This window comes from Gymnoscopelus microlampas (assembly GCF_963454915.1).
Source record: "Gymnoscopelus microlampas genome assembly, chromosome: 7".
Lineage (NCBI taxonomy): Eukaryota > Metazoa > Chordata > Actinopteri > Myctophiformes > Myctophidae > Gymnoscopelus > Gymnoscopelus microlampas.
In genome coordinates, this window is record NC_139944.1 from 21,040,404 (window position 1) to 21,061,973 (window position 21,570).

The 21,570-nt window shown below is 43.1% G+C and overlaps 1 protein-coding gene across 2 annotated transcripts in view; it reads right to left on the reverse strand.

Annotated features, from left to right (window-relative positions):
- Nucleotides 1-18,337, reverse strand: part of arhgap40 (Rho GTPase activating protein 40) — a 28,393-nt gene extending 10,056 nt beyond the window's left edge. Inside the window, exons 1-10 of one of the 2 annotated variants that reach the window (XM_084062773.1) lie at nucleotides 18,139-18,337; nucleotides 12,092-12,327; nucleotides 10,401-10,621; nucleotides 8,718-8,787; nucleotides 6,262-6,422; nucleotides 4,843-5,008; nucleotides 3,910-4,001; nucleotides 2,951-3,028; nucleotides 2,224-2,383; nucleotides 887-969 (exon numbers count right to left, since the gene is read on the reverse strand). In XM_084062773.1, the coding sequence (XP_083918899.1) occupies nucleotides 887-969; nucleotides 2,224-2,383; nucleotides 2,951-3,028; nucleotides 3,910-4,001; nucleotides 4,843-5,008; nucleotides 6,262-6,422; nucleotides 8,718-8,787; nucleotides 10,401-10,621; nucleotides 12,092-12,327; nucleotides 18,139-18,212 (1,341 nt within the window). In that variant the 5' untranslated portion in view covers nucleotides 18,213-18,337. Of the gene's footprint in view, nucleotides 1-886; nucleotides 970-2,223; nucleotides 2,384-2,950; nucleotides 3,029-3,909; nucleotides 4,002-4,842; nucleotides 5,009-6,261; nucleotides 6,423-8,717; nucleotides 8,788-10,400; nucleotides 10,622-12,091; nucleotides 12,328-14,995; nucleotides 15,295-18,138 lie in introns of those variants that run through there. The other variant, XM_084062772.1, reaches the window with a different exon arrangement.
- Between the last annotated feature and the right edge of the window lie 3,233 nt (nucleotides 18,338-21,570).

The window sequence follows — 21,570 nt, forward strand, 5'->3', positions numbered from 1 at the left end:
GCTATTTTCTGCATAAATGAAGCATAATAGTTTTGATCTTTAGAGAGTATTAGCGATACAGTAGCTACAATAGAGCAGAGAAGACGTACAGAATGTCTGTAGGGTCAGTGTGTTTGCGGAACAGTCCCTTTGTGGACAAGATTAATTTTCACATTCAAATCTTCACCAAGGGCCAAAATGTTGCAGAGGCCATCTTGGGTGTCAGCTGACTCAGCACGTGAACATATATGAAAAGGAGATAGAGCGAGAAAAAGGGGGTGGTATGAGGGTAACCCTCATAACCTTGGTGCCAGCCTGGTTCGGGCTGAGTAGCTGTGAGTAGTTAATAAACATGCAGCTCTCTCAACAGGGGGACTCTCCATCTGATACTACTGGCTAAAGTGGAACTCCACACAACAGTGAGGGCCAGTCATGGACTGAGTGGACATTCAGTGGGTGGATACAGCACAAAGCAGATAAATGGGCCTCTTGTGCATTCTAAAAGAGAGCCAGAGGTGTGAGGTGAAAGGTCACCATTGTTTATGTGTGTGCATGAGGTTGTGTATTAAACCATTTGTGTCTGGGTGTGCGAGTGTACATTTATGTGTTTTTGTCGGGTCTGTGCAAAATGGTGTGCATTGGAGTTTTTTTATGTGTTTGCGTCGGGTGTCAAGTGTGAGGTGAGCGAGACATGTATGTGTGCTGCGTCTGAGGGCATGCATGAATGATTCGATAAGTTTGGAAGTTGGTGAAAGAATGTGAAGGTGTGAAAACATTAACGTCAGAATAGTGAACAGCGGTGAGAGCTGACCATACTGTCGCAATTCACAAATGGTAACTACAGAAAATGGTGCTGGCTGAACTGCAACCAACAGTGGGGAGAACCTGTGTGTGTGTGTTTGTGTACCTTTAGTGTGTTTCTGTTGGGCTCAGGCAGCAGTAGGATCAGAAGATTCAACATGTGGAGTTTTTGCTTCAGCTCAGAGATGTCTGGAAACGAGAAGTGAGCAAACAAATTTAAGACCTGGTTCACACACATCATCCGTTTCTAAAACATTGATTGAGCTACAACCCCCCCCCCCACACACACACACACACACACAACCAAAAACAAACACACAACTCATTTCCTCTATGTTTGGCCCACGAATAATGGGATGCGTAAGATTAATGGCAGTGTGACAGCGGGCCATTAGGTCTGTTAGCTTATGTCTCCATGCTCACATATCGTTCATCAACTTGAACACGTCATACCGCCTCGTCTCTCCACCTAGACACCCAGTGATGACTCATCAATCACATAGTAGTCATATTAAATCCTTTCTGTTTTTCTCCAGGTGAAACTAATGCTACAGTAATTGAACCTTCACAGGGGGCTCCTCATTGCTCCAGTTACCGTGGCATCGCCGTCAGAGTGCTCTCTGAAAAGGCCACCGACCTGTCTATGTTTAGGGTTGATTTTCCTCTTATTGAGGAGCAGAGATCACAAGCGTCACACCGCTGTCATCACTATAGTGGTAACTAAGATGTGAAACATGCAAAACTGTCTGGTGGCTTAGGGCCTGATTTATGTTTTGTTGAGCTCATGTCGCGACGCGACGCAAGCTTGTTTATCAATAGTTTCGGCTTGCGACACCATCATACCACAAAGTTAGGAGAGTGAAGGCGGGACAAACGGGTCGGACGGTTCTCAATATGACAAATGAACTGTCACAATGAACTGTGAAATAAGTTGCTTTTGGTCGCGTTGTAAGTTTCAACCCGCAAGCTACTCGTAAATATCTTAGGAGCGCACACTGTCAAATCCTGAATGTTAAAGGCTTAGTTTGTAACTTTGCCCTGTGTGTTTACTTAACAAAACAATATATGCATTTTTTTTACCCATCATTTCCCTCTATACCAACAGTCATCAGCCACTACAGTAGTGTGGTGGTGTTTACCTGCAGAAACACGCTGCCCTCCTTCTGTATTTTTACGTTCCGTCTACGGAAACAAACAGTGAAAACACCAAAATACAGCGAGAGGGCAGCATGTCTTCGTAGTTACACCACCACACTGCTCCAGTGGCTGTTGACTACTGAGATGTAGGGAGGGAAATGATTGGTAAAACGTTTACTTATTGTTTTGTAACGTAAACACAGGGCACAGTTACAGACTTTAAACTAAATCTGAGAGTGTACAAATAGACACGAAAGGGGTCTGTGTAATAGTCCATGTTCTACATGGTGGTGGAGGGCCACTGACCTCTGACAGCGCTGAAGGCATTGAGGTGCTCGGCGGTGAGCAGCGGAGACGGTAGCTCACGGATGAACTTCTTGAGCAGAGCGGCAGCGTCGTTGGGGCTCACCTCGTCCCAGCTCACCCCTCCCGAGTAGAAGTTGGACTCCAGGTTCTGCTGGAGCAGCTGGGGAGAAGAGAGAGCAACTCATTCAGTGTTAATGTGGTTTTGCAGATGTACAGCTTCTACGGGATGATTCTTGTACTGGTGAATTCTCATGATTGTGAATTGCAAAAGAAAATTTTGATTTTTTTGCTGAGTTGTTATCAGGACACCTGAGGGAAAACGTGTAGGCCTACATTGTCAAAAAAGGCAACAATGACAACAGACAACAGAATGAGTCATCGTTTTGAAATGTTGACAACATGTCTCAGACATTTGGTCCCTTTCATATCTTTGTTTCCTTCCTCAGAGCTCAACAGCACCCTCAAATGTCCACTCAACGTAATTGACAGCAGACCGACAGTACAAGCAACGGACTGCCATAATAAGGGAATTAATCAGAAGCAACAGAAATTTGATGACAAATTAACTTAAAAAAAACGTATACAATAAGAAAAAAAAAGTATAGCGAAAACAGCCGATCTACAAGTATAGGCCTACAATAGGGCTTAAGCGATTAAAACAGCATATTCATAGTCATCTTCACATAAATTGAGGGAAACTGAATTGACTGAATTTGCATACAAATACCTTGATTCTGGACTGAGAGCCTGGAACCCGCAGGATCCCCTCAGAATCTACACCTTTCCTCTCCAAGAAGGTCAATAACTGTACATATAAATATATAGAGAAATGCACACAGAGAGTGGGAGAGAGAGAGGGAGAGGGGGAGAGAGAGAGAGCGAGAGAGAAAGAAAGAAAGAGAGATAATGGAGGGAGATAGAGAGAGAGACATAAAGAGAGAGGGAGAGAAAGGGGAGATCTCAGTACAGAGTGAAGCATCCACAGCCTCTACAGATCTGAATGTCTCATGTACCTCTGGCCCTCTGCTGGTTACTGTCAGTAACTGCGACCATGAGCAGGGTGTGGTCAAATGGTTTCACATACACTAGTGACATTGAGGATTGAGGCTCACATTCATTTGTGCGTTCGGTTCGGCAGAAATAAAATGTGGTGTTTTCTTATGGTCAAGTAAACTATGATCTTTGAGTTCCAACAGACGCCTTATTTTATGTCAGTTCTATTATATAAGCAGAACAGCAGTCATACCGTACATTTAGAATAGTTGAAGAAAAATAATGAATGGCTGCTTAATGTTTTCTTGATGTCTATGACTGCAATGATAAAAAAATATATATATAAAAAAAACATGCAAGCAGTTGGAAATCTGGAAGCAAAACACCTCATCTGCTCTCTGTAAGTGTTTTATTTTTTAACACTTTATTTATGTCGATTTTTACCATTTATCGGCATTAACATAATCTCAGGGTACACCTGAGCTGTAAGATCACATCCAAAACAGACAGATCACAAAAACAAACAAACAACAATAATAATATAATAATAATATTATTACTTTTGTACATATTATGTAGATATTATGTACAAAATCTATCAATGACATCTAAGATCATTATGTCTGTTCTCTTGGCAAAGAGGCGATTAATTTCGACAGACCACAGTGCATACAGTATGTGATGGTTGCTCACCGCTTGCAGGAAGAGGGGCGTGGCAGTGTTGGCCTTGACCTTCTGGTCGTTCTCCAACAGGGTGGCCAAGGGCACGCCAAACAGAGCGCCGTCTGTGAGGGAAGAACAAGCACCACTGTCAACCCCACTGCCACCTTTCCTTCCCTCTGTCTGACGTAGGGACTGAGCCAAAGTGACAACTGCTGGGGAACCCTGCCCCGCGGTGTGTCTGTATGTGTGTGTGTGTGTGTGTGTGTGTGTGTGTGTGTGTGTGTGTGTGTGCGTGTGCGTGTGCGTGTGCGTGTGCGTGTGTGTGTGTGAATCCTACTGAGTATGCGCAAGTACAGTATATCTGTCAAGTACAATAAAGTCACTGGAGCAAGTCAGACAGTTAGAGCCTTTTTCTTTTATTAACAGGATGCAAGGATGGAAAAGACAACAGTATTACATGTTCGTCAGGTCATGGTAGTAACATTTAGATGTTGTAATTTCCATCCTTGTATCCTGTTAATAAAAGAAAAGGCTCCAACTGTCTGAGTTGCTCCAGTGCCTTTATTCTACTTGACATATCGTTAGCCTCATAGCATAACTGCCTAACTCACTTTTTGGTCAAATTGACATTTTTGCCTAGCTCTACTCTCCTAACACTGCTGCATCATTGTGCCTTATTGCCTATGTCCTAAGCCAATCAGAATGCTTGTTACATTTCAAAATGACCTACGTTTTGAATGTAACAGAAATGCATCCTGATAGGCTGAGAACATTGGCAATAAGGCAGGATGAATTAGCAGTGTTAGGAGAGTAGAGTTAGACATATATAAATAAACGCAGATAAACATGACTAAGTTATCTAGATTCTAGGTGACTTAGGCAGAAAGTGTTTTTTTTGTTTGGTCTCTCCTGAAAACCTTACAAATATTATGCTATTCCACGCACGCACGCGTACCACCATACCTGCGATCTTCCTCTTGGAGGTTTTGTGCCTCTTGATGTCCACCTCCAACAGGTCGCAGAGAGCCGTCATGTCGATGAGCGCCAGCTGACGCACCTTCTTCATGTCGGCGGGGGACAGGTCCTGGATGTGGGTCACACCCAGGCGACACTGGGGGCACACCACCCTCTGAGAGAAGGAGGGGGGGGCAGACAGTGAGAATAACAGTGAAGACGGAAGCAGAACGGAAGAAATGTACAGACAGAAGGAGGACAGGATGTCAGAAGAAGAGAGAGACATATACGCATTCATTGCATTTGAAAAAACGTTATATGTTAAAGCTGCACTTTATGTAACATTTCTGTTCTACCCCGGATTTGAACCCCTGGACCCCTGCGCAAGTGCTGCCATTTTTACCACTGAGCTAATAGAACCTGCCTGCTTGCTCTGGGGAGAAATGACCTTCGAATTTGACCTTCTGGTCAAAATGTGTGTCAAACCAGAAACAGGATTGTGTCAAAGGTCGTGTCCAACCTAGACACAGGATCTACATTTGAATGTCTCTCAATAGAAGAGCAGGGATACCAAATACAAAAAAGTTTGAGAACCGCTGATATTGAGTGTGTCAAAGAGAAAGGGATGGAGAGAGGGAATGAGAGAGCGTTGAAACATTTTCCTATGTGCTTACAGCGTATCACTCTCCATCACTGTGTGTGAAACGTAGCCAAACGTGTCTCACCCGCACGTGTTCTGAGATTGCTAATCCTGCGAGGGAATTTATAAATCTGTTCACCTCTGTATTCATGTCATAACACGTGTCTTTGTGCTGCTGAGCTAATTCCTTTCATTCCTTTTTGAAACCCTGTTGGCTAACAAGCGAGGCGGATGATTAGGGTCAGCTTAAAAAACTATAATTCTCTGAGCACGTTTGGAGCTTAATTTTTTAGAATGAACATTTGTGTCCAGCGTGACCCAACAACGAAAATATTTGTACAGTACATGTACAGTGTATCACTGGAGAGTGACAATTAATGCTTCATTTATACAGTACTCCGTGGTGAGGCAGTGAGCTTAGATCGGCTATTTTTGGGGCATGACACCATCGTACAACAAAGTTGAGTGCAATGGACCACAATGCAAACAAGCCCCCGGGGTTTTTTGTGTAACCATTTTAGCATACCCTTTGACTGTACTACCTAGACTGTTAACAAACTTGTTAATAAAGTATTCAGTCAATCAATCAAGTATAAATCGGGCTTAATTTTCTTCAATCCCATGACATCAACACTGGTGGAACGTGTCAAATTCCCTGGCACTTTCTTTTAGGAATCCATCTTTCAGTCTTTCAAAATATTTCAGGAATTCACTGCCTTCAAAAACCTCTGTTTTAGTGAACTCGAGACACAAAGAGGAAGGAGAAGTGAAGGGTGTCGGGTTGTTACCGGTAGGGTGCCGTCCTCTCTCTTTCGTTGGCTGCTGATCTGGGGCAGTTTGGCCTGTTTGAGGAAGATGACGGCCTGCTCGCAGTACGCCACATCTGTGATGAGGATCTCCTCTCGAGGAGCGCCTCGCTGCTGCCTTCTCTGCCCCTCCGGGGTCATGACTGAGTGGGAAACGCGCGCACACACACACACACACACACACACACACACACACACACACACACACACACATAATGTGAAATATAGACACCTGTTCAGATGGAGGCCATTTCGCTAGGATAAGGATAATTCCTTTTAACAGGTCGTTCATGAAAGTCCTTGCGGTCTTGTTTCCAATGAGAACCTGTGAGCAATTAGGGGTTAAGAGTCTTGCTCAGGGACAAATTTCATTTCATCGACACATATGCTGGCCTGGTCTGGAATCCAACCTGGGGCAACCAGGGCCTCTGGCTCCCTAGGCAGGCTCACTAACCACTCAGCTATGGCCGCCCACTTGAAGCTACTACTTCAAGTATATGATTTGATTTATTGATTTGCACAACAGGAATGATATTCATATACAGAGTATACAACTTCTTTCCTAGAAAGAGGCGACAGAATATTGTTGTGTGGGTGAGGTAAGAAACCCTAGGAGGGCTTATAAAAGTATGAAGTAAAGAGCATGGCTGTAATGGTAAACAACTCCTGAAATATGCAGAGATGTGACAAACCCCATACCTCTCATAGCAATCTAACTGTGCAATGAAAGACACAGGAATGAGTTGGTGATAAACATTGTGCAATGGATAAACCGGTTGTCAGGTGTAACAGAGATTAGTGGGTTCCACTTGCTCCCTAAGTAAGGGCATTTCTTATTGGTTAGTGGGCGGCACCTTATTGAGTAACACAGGTGTCCATGTTAGAGGGGTGCCAGTCTTGATTAGATTTGCCCAAGGTAAGATGTGTTCCTCAGCAGACTATATTTTCAATAAGAGTTTACTGTGATACTGTGATGTATACTGGTCATTCTAAACATGCTAAATGTACCTACATGAAGTAGTGATGCTTTGTACATGTTTTCAGTTAGTCATTTTGACATATCAAACAGTATATTGTCTACAACAAACTGCTGTTAATTCTGTTGTAGACGTGCTGCTGAGGCGTGTGTTACACCAAAAGAGGTGTCTGACCAGAAAATTGTGTCTATTCTTACCAGGTACATATTGGTTTGTTTTATTTCATTGTATTGTATTGTGTTGTATGTTTATTGATTGTTAGAATATGCCAGTCTTGATTAGATTTGCCCAAGACGTGCTGCTGAGGCGTGTGTTACACCAAAAGAGGTGTCTGACCAGAACATTGTGTCTATTCTTACCAGATTTGGCCAAGAATAAACTGTCAACAAAGAGAGGGTCTGGAACTTCATTCATTCACACAACACAACGCAGATCAACTGTTACAATGGTGCCGTGACCCGGATCGGGTTTCCCCGTGGGAGGAGGTCAAAAGGGGGGTGAGTGTAATAGAGTTGTTCACAACCTCAGCCTGATGCCGTGAAAGTCTAATATCTCCCCCGAGCGATAGGGATATCTCTGGCTTAGCGGTAAAGATGTTGGCTTTCCACGTGGGAGACCCGAGTTCGAATCCCGGGCGTTACACAGGCAGCAAGACTACAAACGGCCACTGAGACTTGAAACAAGATCAGAATGCACTGGTATTTAATAAAGACAGACTAAACAGCCATAAGCCTCATTCAAGTATTTTCTATCATGTCACTCCATTTTATGTCCTGTCTAGATTCAGAGCTAATCACAGCACAATCTCAGCTAGGGTTATAAATCTATTTTCTGCATTTGACAAAAAATATTGTGATTCTCTTTTTGTGGATGTGTCTAAAGAATGTGATGCAGCTGACCAATATTTCTTCCTACAACTATGATGTAATGTTGGTTTGGGAAGAAAGCCTTGTGACTGGTTTACATCATTTGTTTGGGAGGCATCAATGTGTGAAGTCGGGAAATGCTTACTCAAGGTTTTTAGTGATAACAAGAGGTAGTTCTGCAAGGTACTATTTAGGGTCCCGCCCTCTTAACTATTCAATAGTGACTACAGTACAATATATTGCATTGCTGATTCTGTACACGCAAGCAAGCAAGTATGTGTTGGTTGAGAAAGAAAAGGTAATACAGCAGTGATCCTGAAACTTTTTAATCAACCCCCATGACTCTGAGAGTGTGCACTCCAACAGGTCCATTTGATTCCATTTGCACACTCTCACAGATTTGTAAGGGTCCATTTGGACACCCCCCCCCTCAAGGAACCCTGGGGGTCTCTGGACCCCATTACAAGAACCACTGCCATGCTGTGATAGCCAGTCAAAATGCACAGTATGTCACAAGTGTGACATACAGTACACAGACAGCCTACTTGCCAATGCTGTGGCCAATGTTTCTAGTGGCATACTGTGCTGGTCTTACCTGATAGCGGCGTTTTGGCAACTGACTCCATATGGTTTTGGGCTCCGTCCTGGGACTCGGGGAGAAGGGTCTAGGAATGGTGAGGAATACGCAAAGATCACAGTTAACTACATGAACCCCACTGGGAGTGAAAGAACACACTGTCGGGTCCAAGACTGAAAAAAGAACCTCTGTTCCAATGGATCCAGTGTAGTGTAGTTATTATTTAGTGTTAACACTTGTCATTGGTTACATTTTATAAATCCCACAGACACACTTCACCACTTTCAGTTTCACTTTCAACATTTTTCTACTTAACAAAAAAGCAGATATACAAGCAGATATACAAGCATTGCAATGGGGCACTTTGAGAGCTTATAGAGTGGCTTTTTTGGCTACTTTTGCGCAACCCCCTTGTACGACGAAGTAGGGAAATTAATTCACGTACAAACTTGAAATATGGATACAAGGTTTCGGCCTGACAGCGACGATATTTATGTTCATACAAAATGAGAAGAACTTTTACTCTCGAGCGACAACAAACATGAAACATCATGAATCAGTTACATCTACAAACAGCAATGAGACCTGACAGATGTTCTGCCTTTGGTCTACCACTGGGAACAACCGTGTGGTTTCTCTATGATAGTGGCTTTAGAAGGAGGAAACGCAAGTGTTTTCCATTGTCGGAGGACAGATAGCGATCCGACAAACCGTGTTTGTATTCCTCTCTCTGGACGGCTCAGACAGGCACCACAAAACCGTGGCCTTTGCATGTGAATTCATTTTATTCCCATGGGTCAGCCATTCTGCGTGGAACATGACAGCAGAATGCAGAGGGGACACTAGTGGGTTTGATAAGTGTGAGGCCTGGCACAGCCATTCTCAACCTGTGGGCCGGGACCAACTGGTGGGCCTTGAGGATATTGCAAGTGGGGCCCCAAATCATTTACACTCACTAATGCTCATGATAAAATGGTAGAACAAAAATCTGTGTCTCGTAGGACGGCCTACCAATGACTTCATCGTTAGGCGGGTTTATTTCTTCAAACAAGATTAAAACATTTTTATTTTGATATTCATTAACATGAGAACAATGGCTTCCATTATAGTATGCTAACTTTCCAGGTATAGAAAGCCTGCAGTTTCTATTAGCTTGGATTCCCCAGTAAGCAAAAACAGTTCAGCAAAAGCGAAGGTATGGCAAGGTTAGGGTTGCCAACTCCCAGAGATACAAATAAGGGACACCTATCCTGGGCGTGTGGTGAAGCCGCGTGGCCGTAAAAAAAATTGGGGGGTCAAACCCCCGAAATGCATAGAAAACTATGCATTATACATATAACACAATACAAACACAATGGTCTTACACCAGCATTAGGCTACTATTCATGATTTGTTTTTTTCTGCAGCCAAGGCACCTGCCATACCTTGGCATACCCAATTGACGCCCCTGAGCAAAAATGGTACCATATTATAATGAGCATTAGTGAGGACCAACTAAATGAAGATCTTCTTCATATAATTGAAGTCGTCCCTTAAGTTCACGCTATACTAGTGCACCTCTGATCATGACCAATGATGCCCCCCGCCAAAGCATGGTCAATGTCGAGGACCAATAGCAAACCCAGGTCTTTCCAGGGTTGTTACTTCAGTGTCAAAATATATATACAAGGAATCCCACGATTGTAATGATTTGCATTATACCTGAGCGATGGGGGAGTTGAAGATGTCTCTGACGTCTCGTGGAGGAGGCTTGTTCCTCTTGCGCAGGGACAGCGTGTAGGAATCCACTCTGCGCTGGACGGCCTCTGCCTGGGTCCGGGTTAGAGTGGACAGCAGGACAGCATTGTCTGCATCCTCGCTGTCCTCGCTTATCAGGGTGGACAGACCTGCATCAGCCAGCCACTGCTCCTCCTGTTCCCCCTCTGGGAAAACACACACACACACCCACACACACACTAGTAAGGCTGGACGATAGGCTTGTCCTAATTATTACATAATAAAACATAATCCTCATAATCGTTTCCATGTTGAAAATTGTTCATACATTTTCAAAGATCAGAAACGCGCTGTGAGCTTGTAGATCGGCTGTTTCCACTAGTTTCACACTTATTGTAAGTCGCTGTGGATAAAAGCGTCTGCTAAATGACTGTAATGTGATGTAATGTAAGGAATTTGTCTAATATCTGCCCTGGGCAATTTTTGTTTCCGAAGCCAAACAGAGATGTCATTTATATTCATATGTTCCAATGTTCAATGCCAAAAACACAATGAATCGTTAATCGCAATTATTTGTGTGCCAGTTAATCGTCAAGTAAAATTTTACTGGACCACATGACTTATATCATGATGTCATCACCAGGCTTTATTTGCCCTGGGAGAGGGGGAATAATAAAAGGACAGAGAGGGTGATAAGCCGTATAGCTTCTCAAACGTTTTGATGTCAAGGACCTCCAAATTAATATGTATTAATATGTATTATCCAGAGATAAACATTGAATCAAAAGGGGGATCCGTGCCCTAATGTACAGTATATCAAACTGGGGGTCATTGAAATGAAGAGGGTTGAGAATCACTGTGGTAGAATCCACAGCTAAACTAGGGAGCATGAGCTACAGTAATACTAGCGAGTCTAGCGGCCGTTTAGGGTCCACAGGAAGGCTGCGTACCAACAAGGGGCGAGGCCCGCCAGCAGCACCTGCCATGCTCTCAGCCGACTCCAGTCCCTCCCCTCCCTCCCCACACTGTCGAGAAATCCCAGCGAGCAAGTTCCTTGCTGAGATGCTATGCTCTTGTTGTGTGTGTGAGTAACGACAAACACATGGAACGCATGGTGAATTATGAGCTCATTGTCCTTGTAACAGGCGTGAAATGCAAATGAGAACACACAATATAATACACACAAGCCACAAGACATGCAGGTGTCCATGTGTGCATGTATGCACATGCAAATGCGCTAGCACTCGCACGCACGCATTGCGTGCATGATATTAAACAATATCACAAAAGGAGCGCTGTATAGTAATGGGTATAATCAAATAATTTCAGAGCACATTCCCCATTCAAGGCAATATTCATGAGCAGCATGAGCTGCAGGATGGCGTCTGTGGAAAGTTGATACTGTTGCCATAGAGATGAAACTGATCCGTTTCCATGACAAATGCATCATTAGACTGGTAGCAAGCTGTACTGAATCTTTCAACTCTGTCTCATACACTGCCCCCCCCCCCCACACACACACACACACACAATGTCAACCCACAGTCACAAATCACAATTCGTGTTGTATAGCCTAATGCACAACATGTATATTGCACAAAATGTCAGAAATGATCGTAACACACAACAGGACGTTCTCTAGATCTATTGCAACATTAAGTGGCATTTTCTTTTACCTTCTGACTGTTTGGAATCTCTCCTGGCGCTGTGGAGGTCTGCGTAGCCACTCCCCTGGCGGATGGTCTCCACCTCACTCCAGAAGGAGTCCAGACACAGCTTGTCGGGGTGCTGGTCCTGCTGGTCCTGGGACAGCGGCGTCTCCGGGGCGACGTGGGCGTGGTGGTGTTCAGCGGCGGCCTGGTCCTGCGGGCTGGCCCAGGGCTCCACGTTCATCTCGGAGGGGCTGGGATCTCTGCCACAGACATGCACACACCGTACCAATTGACACGCGGAAGTACACGCAAATAAATGCATGCACGCGCACATAAGTAAACAACGAGCATAAAAGCAACAGCCACTCCTCCTGCCCAGCCCCAGACACACAAACCCACGTAAAAAAAAAAAAGCTGAGATGGAAATGGAGACTGCAGCGATGCAGAGAGGAGTAGACCAGCCAGGAGAGCCCGGTGGGATGGAGAGACAAAAGGAGCGGGATGAAGAGTGGGCCGGAGAAAAGGAGGGAGCGAGAGGGATGGCGAGCGTGGACACAAAGGGGGGTCTCTATTGTTCTTGCAAAAATGTGGCCTGGAGGCATGTTACCATGTCTCGCCACTAGATGTCATTGTGATGCTGTGCACTACACATTTCCTTGGGCAACGCCTCCTAATCTATTGAAACATTCATGGTCTGCAGGGGTGAATTGGCAGAGACAATGACATACGTCTGTATGCTGACAAAAACACAGAAAACTACAAAAAGTGTGAATTAACTCTCATTCTTCTTGACCCGAACAGTCAAGACAGATAGAACCTTGTCTGTGTTGTTTGCCTGCTTGCAACATAACAAACAAGGGTGAGTATTGTTCTCACACAACAATAGTGCACACACCGAGAGCTGGCAGGCACAGCGGCACATGTATGGGTGAGGAGTCACAGTCCCTTAGTGCCCTAAAAATGTGACCCAGTGACTCCGCAGACAGGAAGTGGAAGACTGACTCACTCCATTGATGTTCAGCAAGGTCACGTTCAGTGATTCTTGGGAGAGATTCCATCCTCTCTCTTTTGCATTCCTGTGAAGGGTACTCAAAGCAGGTCTGATGGCTTGCCATGCCAACGTGAGACCTTTTTAAATGGAAAGCCCTATAATTCTAATAACCAGCATTAGACAACCTGCTGTTTATTTTCATAGTGATCCTATCAACCAGTTCAACTTCCTCCTCATGAAAATCCCCATCACCTATGAGGAAATGTTCCTTTATAATCTGTTTCAAATTCTCTGAGTTTCATAGGAAGAGCAATCTGTCTTAGATCATCAATTATCAGAATGATAAACACTACAGGCTTTGTGAGTTCTGAGCGAGGTGTCAGCTGTTCCTTCAGGACTTGGTAGTGTTGATGAGCTACTTAGCTCATTGATTGGGCAAGTAATTTAAGAAGCTTGTAGCTTCTTAAATTACTTGCCCAATCAATAGCAATGCCAATGTGAGTGTGCAAGGGTCAAACACAAGGTCTACATTATGTTGTGTTTTAGCCATATTGAATCATAAGAAATCGCTTGGAGAAATGCAGTTTTTAAAATGTTACCAGTTAAACCCTACAGTATATACATTACTTCGTTGTCTGGGGTCCCCCAGGGGTCTACTTGGTCCCCTCCTTTTCCCCCCTACACCAATCTTTGCCTCCGTGGATCTACAAGCTTGTAGATCTGCTATTTTCACCAAATGTTGTCACATGCCCAGTATAGGGATCCTAGGGTTTATTTGGTTAAAACTAATTCAAAGAAACGTGGCTATATTATGGACTTGCATTATATTATCATTGCTATATTGAATGGTAACATTGTTAACATACATACTGTAAAGAGAAACATAAAAAACAGCAACTACATGATTGGCATGAATGAATGAATGAGTGATGGTCGTTCACCATATAAACCATAATATACTATTCTAAACCAGCATGGTTACATACAGCAGTAGGGTGCATTGCAAAGCAGGTGAACATCCCAACTAAGTCAATCTCATTTCAAACACCTCAACTGTGGTCTATCAAAACCACCAAATATCTAAATAAACGGGTGAAATGCGAAACCAAAAGATCTACGTTTCTCTCCTCACAAGCCCTACAATTAACACACCGATAACTCCAAATACATATAGCTATATGGACATAATGAGGCCTCTTCTCCTCATGCAACATCTGGCTCACTGACAGCCCACCCTCAAACACAGCTGTGCAAAGCCCAGACGGTTTCCCACCACATGACACTGTTTACTGTAGGCTATGCATCAAACACATCATGCATGAGAGGTCAGAGATCTGAGGCAGGGTACCTCTTCAGTCTGACATAAGGCAACAACTGTTGAATGACTGCATATTAACCTGTGGTCTTGGCTGCGCACTTTTTGCCAACCTTGGTCTTGGCTTCCGATTGGACTCATCATTTAAGATAACTTGATTCCTGATCAAAAGTGTACAAATATGCGCTATTTTGAAAAGAAACAAAGAAACAAAACCTGAATGGAGAACAGATTCATTTCTATCCACTAAAGCAGGATTCAGTTTCCAAAAACAAAAACAAATCGCCCCCCATTACCTCCAGCAAATCAAACCCTGCACTAGAGTAATTGAAAGCCATTTTATAGCACCACTTTTTTTCTAACAAACCCACAGTATAAACTATGCCACCACAGCATTGGTTAGAATCCTGTCTTTACTGATGTTGCACTGGCGGTTTTCTCCCCATGCTCACACTCTAAACTACAGCTTCACAATCAACTATCATGACTTCACTACCCACAGTACGGACCAAAGTACTTCATTACCAGACTGCCAATGTGCTTCACCAAAATATTTGCATAGCGTGTAGCAGCAAACCCTGCTGACCCAGCCTCAAGCCCAGTTCCAGCTCGGTGGACCTACCTTTTCTTTTTGATATGGACGGATGGCTTTACACGCCTGCTACCGAGCGGGCTTCGGACCGGACGGAGCCTGAATCGGTTGACCCTGGCGCGGGGGAACGGCATGCTGGGAGCGAGCCTGATCACAGCCACCTCTTCTCTGCCTCCCATATCCACAGTGCTAGAGGAATCCAGGAGCTATAGTCCAACACAAATACTAAGCTTTGTGTTGTTAAATCTGTCAACTGCTCCAGTTTCTCCTGTACGTACTGTACAGCCAAGGGCTGGTGTCACAGAGCGGTACTGTGGTGAGGCATTAGGGTGGCCTACGCATTCATGTGTGAGCTGAGCTGGGTGCTGTGAGGAGGCGGAATGCAGGGAAGGAGTGACGAAACATCATCACCTCATACTACACACCTGTCCCCTCCCTCAAAACTGACGCAGTGACACACCCTGCTGGCTTGTGCGATGCCCACCAACAGTAAAGTTTCTACCAGGAGTAACAGGAGTAACTAACTAGTAACTTAGATAAATGAGTAACATGAGATAAATATGCCAACCTCTCCACTATGATGAATATAAGAAATATTTAATTTCATGTTTAAGTGAAACATTATCAATGGAATTTTGGCAAGTCCAAATAAAGTGTACTGTAACTGAGATCAAAGATGTATGTTGAAAAACAAACAAACATTCACAAGGTTTAAGACCTTGTGAATGAACTGACAAGCTGACTAGCCCAAAACGTTTGAGTGAAAACAATTACATTTCGGCTTCTATAATTCTTGGGGCGTGTGGAGTTGAGTGGCGTAACATTATCTAACTCCAAATGAGTCAAATAAGGATCCTTTGTCCTTTGTTATTACCAAATGTTCATAGCAAACATAACTTTGGTGGCTGAACTTGAGCTTAACAAAACAATTCCACATACTTCTGTTATGACAGTTAGATGACTAGATGAAACCACACTACAGTCAAGTCCCTTCTCTAAGACAACATCCTAGTTCGTCCTCATACCTGAGTAAGAGCATGTTACCAACAACTGGAAGGCAGGTGGCTGAGTTAGAGAGTGTGACAGGCAGAGAAAGTGAGAGGGAGGGGATGAGAAAGGGAGGGAGATACAGAGATAAACAAAGGGACAGTGGTGTAAAGTAACTAACTACATTTACTCAAGTACTGTACTTAAGTACAATTTTGAGGTATTTTTTACTTTACTGGAGTATTTACAGTTGTCAATACTTTTACTACTCACCTACATCTCAGAGGCAAATATTGTACTTTTTACTCCACTGCAATTCTTTGAAAACTTTAGTTACTAGTTACTTTTTAGACTTTGATTATTATCGCAAAACATACATTAATCACATCATTTCGGCCATTTGAAAATAGCAGATCTACAAGCTCGCGATGCGACGCATTGTGAGCTTGTAGATCGGCTATTTTCAAAAGATTTGTATACATTTTTTAAACTTGTGAAATGGGACATTATGCAGAATATGCACAAAACTTTTACTTTTGTACTTTGTATATTTTGATAACAATACTTTTGTACTTTTACTCAAGTAAATTTTGAATTATGGACTTACTCACTTGTAACAGAGTATTTCTACACTGCAGTATTGATACTTTTACATAAGTGAAACGTGAGTACCTTTTTCCACCACTGCAAAGGGAAAAGGGAAAGGGAGAGAGAGAGCAAAATGAGAGATAGAACATGGACTTGGGGAGGGGGTGGATAGTTAGTTCCTCGAGTGAAACAGGACTGTCAACATTACCATGTGGCCTCTGCACTCATCATCTCCCTTTCACTCTCTCCTGTCATGCAGATGACACGGTCTACTATGTATGGAAGCATGAAAACAGACAGGTTAACAGCACCTGCTAGGGTGACGAGACAAACAACCCTGTTGGTTTATTACCTGCGGGTAATTGGCAAGCAACGCGTACACTTTTCATATGGGCTTGCACGCAGGCAGGTCTATGTGCAGTTCAAATGTGCGCTAATAGAAAGTAGCCTATGTGATCCAATGACATCCAATGACAGCAGACCTTGGAGCCTCCAAGTGAAGGCAACACTGCTAGATTTCACCTTCAACAACATGAAAAAGGAGCAGAGATGAGAACATGACAATAATCATGTCTGTGAAAGAAATGGGGCTTGAGGAAGTGCAAAAACGTGTGGGAGAGTGGGGAGTCACATTTGACGACTTAAGAAAACTATGCCTATTGTACAATCTCACTGCAGAAGACCCCCGAAGACAGAATTGACAGAGGGATGAAGAAGGCTCAGATCATATTTGGCGGGTTTCCTTGTTTTGCCATGGGAATCTCAAGAGGCGAAGCAGCCTTGTGTTTATTTTTAAACCCATTGAAAAGTCCCCTTTACCTTGCTAGCATTATCAAAGGCTCCACAACAAAAGAAAGCACGCCGGTAGGTGCTACTGTGCTCAAGAAACGACTGGAAATGAATACTTTACACAAAAACAAGCGTGTTGGGTCGTGTCTCATTGCATGGGGCCTCACACAACATGAAATATCAACAGGAAACTAAGCACTCCGAGAGAAGAATGAGTAGAATGTCAGGCCGTTGTCTAAGTTTATACACATCTCTGTGGGAAATAACACAAAGTAACCTTAACCGGTAACTCCAGTGGTGAAACACGGTAATCCACTTGAGCACCACAGAGAAAGCGGCTGATACACCAGTCTTTAATCCTCAATTTCTGAATTCCACAGCAAGCCTCTTAGCTTCCAGAGCATTCAACAGTTGGCTCAGTTGGCAGCCTTGAGGAAAAGCTGTACTACAAGCCTGTCACAGCATACAGGACCTGATCCATGACAAAATAATTAGGCAAAGAAATAAACAAATAATAATAATAATAATAATAATAGAGCCACAATTTCTGAATAACAGCCGCCCTATAAAATCAATGAGATCATAACATTGAGCAAGCAAGCAACATGAACCACCAGGATGCCAGAGTCCAATCTCCACACCGTGGACTGACAGAGTGGACACTCTTAATAACTAGCCTACTTGTGGATTCAACTCTAACACAAAGCCTAATGGTGCTAGCAGAGCAGCTTAATCCAGAGCTGAGCCTCCAAGCCCATGCAGCCCTAGATCTTTACCTCCGGCAGCAGCAGAGAGAGACCTAATCCTACCTGGCTTTGGGCCGTCCATTGATTCTGCCCGCAAGGAGCTGCCGGGCAGACGAGCCACTTCTCCCCCACGGCATCCTGCGGTTGTACCCCCAAACTTTTGTGAGCGGTACTAGGAAACAGCAGCTGCCTGCCCCCCCCTGGCAAGCTGTTTCCTTGTAATCTCGTCTCAGTGCATAAACACATTAGAACAAGGACAGTCTCCCTGCACGGGCATGCACGTCACTACGTCGCATCCTGGGGCAGGAAGAGAGTCCGAGGGTCTGTGGGAGGGGGGGGGGGGTTGCGGAGGGACAGTGCCTGAGTGGCTAAATATCTGCCAGGGGCTGGGACATAAGACTGAGGTATAGGAGAATGTCTGAATGGCTGGATGGGGCTGGAACTGGGACAGCTGCTTGCATGACTGGAGGGTGTAGTGGGCGACATGACAGCTGGTGGGTGGTTGGTTGGTTGGTGCGCTAAAGATGGACCAACCAAAGCTCTTTATACAAATATTATATTCATACAATGAGATGTGTGTCTTTTCTTTAATTTGGCTACCATGGTGCTATGTCTTTATGGATTGAATTAGTAAATGGAAGTAATGATCCACCTCACTGTCACTCATTTACAAAAGGATAGTCCACGGGCTACTTCTACGTGAGCATGAACTTTTAGCGCTTATCTCTGCCAGCTAGATCTTAGCTCTCAAAAACACTTCTGACTCCCCAACACAAACTATCGTATTTCACATCCTAAACAAAATAAACCAACCTGAACTTGAACAGATTTCCCAAAAGCATTGCATCACTATGGTTCTTTGTTTTAATGGCTTACATTGAAACTAAGATGATCATCTAGCGAAGATGCTTTTGGGAACATGGCATTGACCTTTTGGAACTGGTTACAAATTCACTATGGTTTCTGGGACTGTGACAGTTGAAATTCAGCTTTTGCCTCACATCTACTGGAAGAGTTTACTCACGCGTTCGCTCACTTATTCAAACCATAACATTCAAATAGCTTCTGGATACTTTACCTCCACACATCTACACAAGGGTATAATTCCTTTATCCACTCGAAGCTTTGTTCAGGTTAGCCTAGAGACACATAGGCTCACTAACCACTTAAGCTCAATTTTGTACTTCGTCGTACGATGCTGATGATGTCGCACAACAATATCAGATCTACAACCTCACATTGTGTCGCGAGGCAACACATTGTGAGCTTGAAGATCTGCTATTTGTGCTATTTTAGAAACTTACAAAAAAAATCTTTGAAGGTTTTCGCCTATGATGACATGCCCAAAATAGAGACGCCAGGGTTAAAGTGACTAATATATATGAAAGGTTGTTAGTTCAACCCCTCACACCAACAGGTGGCTTCCTTCGACAGCCGGGAGCTCCCAACAGCGGGTGGCTGGTATTGCAGTTATGATGCCCAATTGCCCATCAAGGCCACAAAGCCACCGATCCCCAAATAGCTAAAAGGGTGTGTCACTCACTACAGGCAACCCTGCATCCTTAACTCTCTGCAGAAATTGATATGTTGAAGGCGGCTCGTATGTCTTAGTTGGATATCTATCTAGGTCGGAAGGCTTATCTTATCTACACTAACTGATGTCCAATCTACAGTAAACTACAGCATCTTAAAGCCAGTTTACATCAATCATTTGCAACAAGACTAACAAGCTGTGACTTATTATAGTTTTTGAAATATTCATTATTGTTTTTACTTATTTTGTCAGCTTGGTGTTTGATTTCACCATTATTTCAGTTAGTTTAGCCTAGTCTAGTTTCTGCATACTGTAAGTCATTTTTATTTCAGCTTTAGGAATTGACTAGTTTTGGTTTAGTTTTTAATTATTCTTAATTTTAGTTTTCAGGTATTATGAGGAACGCCTTGATTTATAGAAACTAAGGGTAGCATGTATAATGCATGACATCAAATATGATGATGGGAAAACTAAACAAAGATGATTTAGTGTCATTCTATTTAGTTTTGCATTGCTTATTTTAATTCTTATTTCGTTTTCTTTTTTTTCCTTCTTTTTTTTTTTGTTTCAGTTAATTAAATAATTGTTCCCTTTTAGTTGTAGTTTTAGTATTAATAACCCAGACCATTTCAGAGAAAAGGTGCAGCAGAGTAATTTACACCGTCTCAGGTCATAGGAAGGGAGCTGTGGGCGTTGCTTGCAATTCATCATGTCAAGTTCAAGTCACAAACTACGTTCAGAATATTGCAGACTATGAGTATTTGAATCATTTTGCAAGTAGGCCTTAGTTGCCAGTTTTAACTTGTGGTCTTGTTGCAAATCTTTGGTATAAACCTTCCTTTAGAATTTCAGAATGCCTTTAAACATTAACTGGCTTGCTCACAAAATGCAAAACAGATGACTTCTGTCATGAGTCCATAGTCCTGTGTCTACTGCTAGCTTTGTTTATACTAACTACAGTATGTACTCCCACTATTACTGCTTTGTTTAAATGTGTTGAACCATGACTTACTGACTGACAATATTCAAACCCAAGTGTTCTATCATAAATCTAAAGCATCTAGTCTCGTCCTACTCTACCGTTTTATTTCCATTTTGCCAAAACGAACAGAGTAGTTCAAGACCGTCAACAATGAAAGTGTTGTCGTGGTTGACCCAGCGCAATCTGCCAGGTCCTGTTACTGACCCTTCCACTGTACCACACAGTCAACCACTTCCACTAAACTGCAGGTCTCACTTCAATCAACCACTGGCTCATAGTTGTTACTATGTCAAAAGGCCATCCCATTAAAAATATGTCATTTATTTAATCTCTTGTTCTGGAAACCAGGCTAATGGAAATGAACAGTATGATTACTCAGACGCCACATGCTTACTCAATACTTAATTAAACAGCCTAATACTCACCAACAACAAGATGTGCCCACGACAAAGTATTGCTCAAAAGTTATACTTTTATATCAAATCTTATAGCATATAGCATATAAATCAAATGTTATAGCAAATCTGAGTCTTTTAATCTTCCATATACATCTGACGTATATGGGAGATTAAAAGACTCAGATTTGCTCACTACTACGTATACAGGACTCCACGTCACTAACATACAGTATATGACCTGACTGCTTAGGACTGAATCGTCTAACGCAACAGTGGTGTACATTCTTAAGGATTTTAATTCTGAGATATGCATACAGTTTTCTTAGAAATATGGCTTAACTTAAAGTAAAAACTGAGTGACGTAAACCATTTAACCACGTATACATTGTTGGCATTCCACCAAAATGTGGAATGCACTGACACCATCCCTTAAAAAATGTGGTTCACTGGTTTCTTTCAAGATAGGCCTGAAAAAACATCTTTCAACAGACCACACAGGGGAGGTAAACTCACTTTTCCCATAGAAAGGACTGCCGACCCCCCCCCCCCCCTTTTTACTTTGTACATTTAGTGTTTTATGT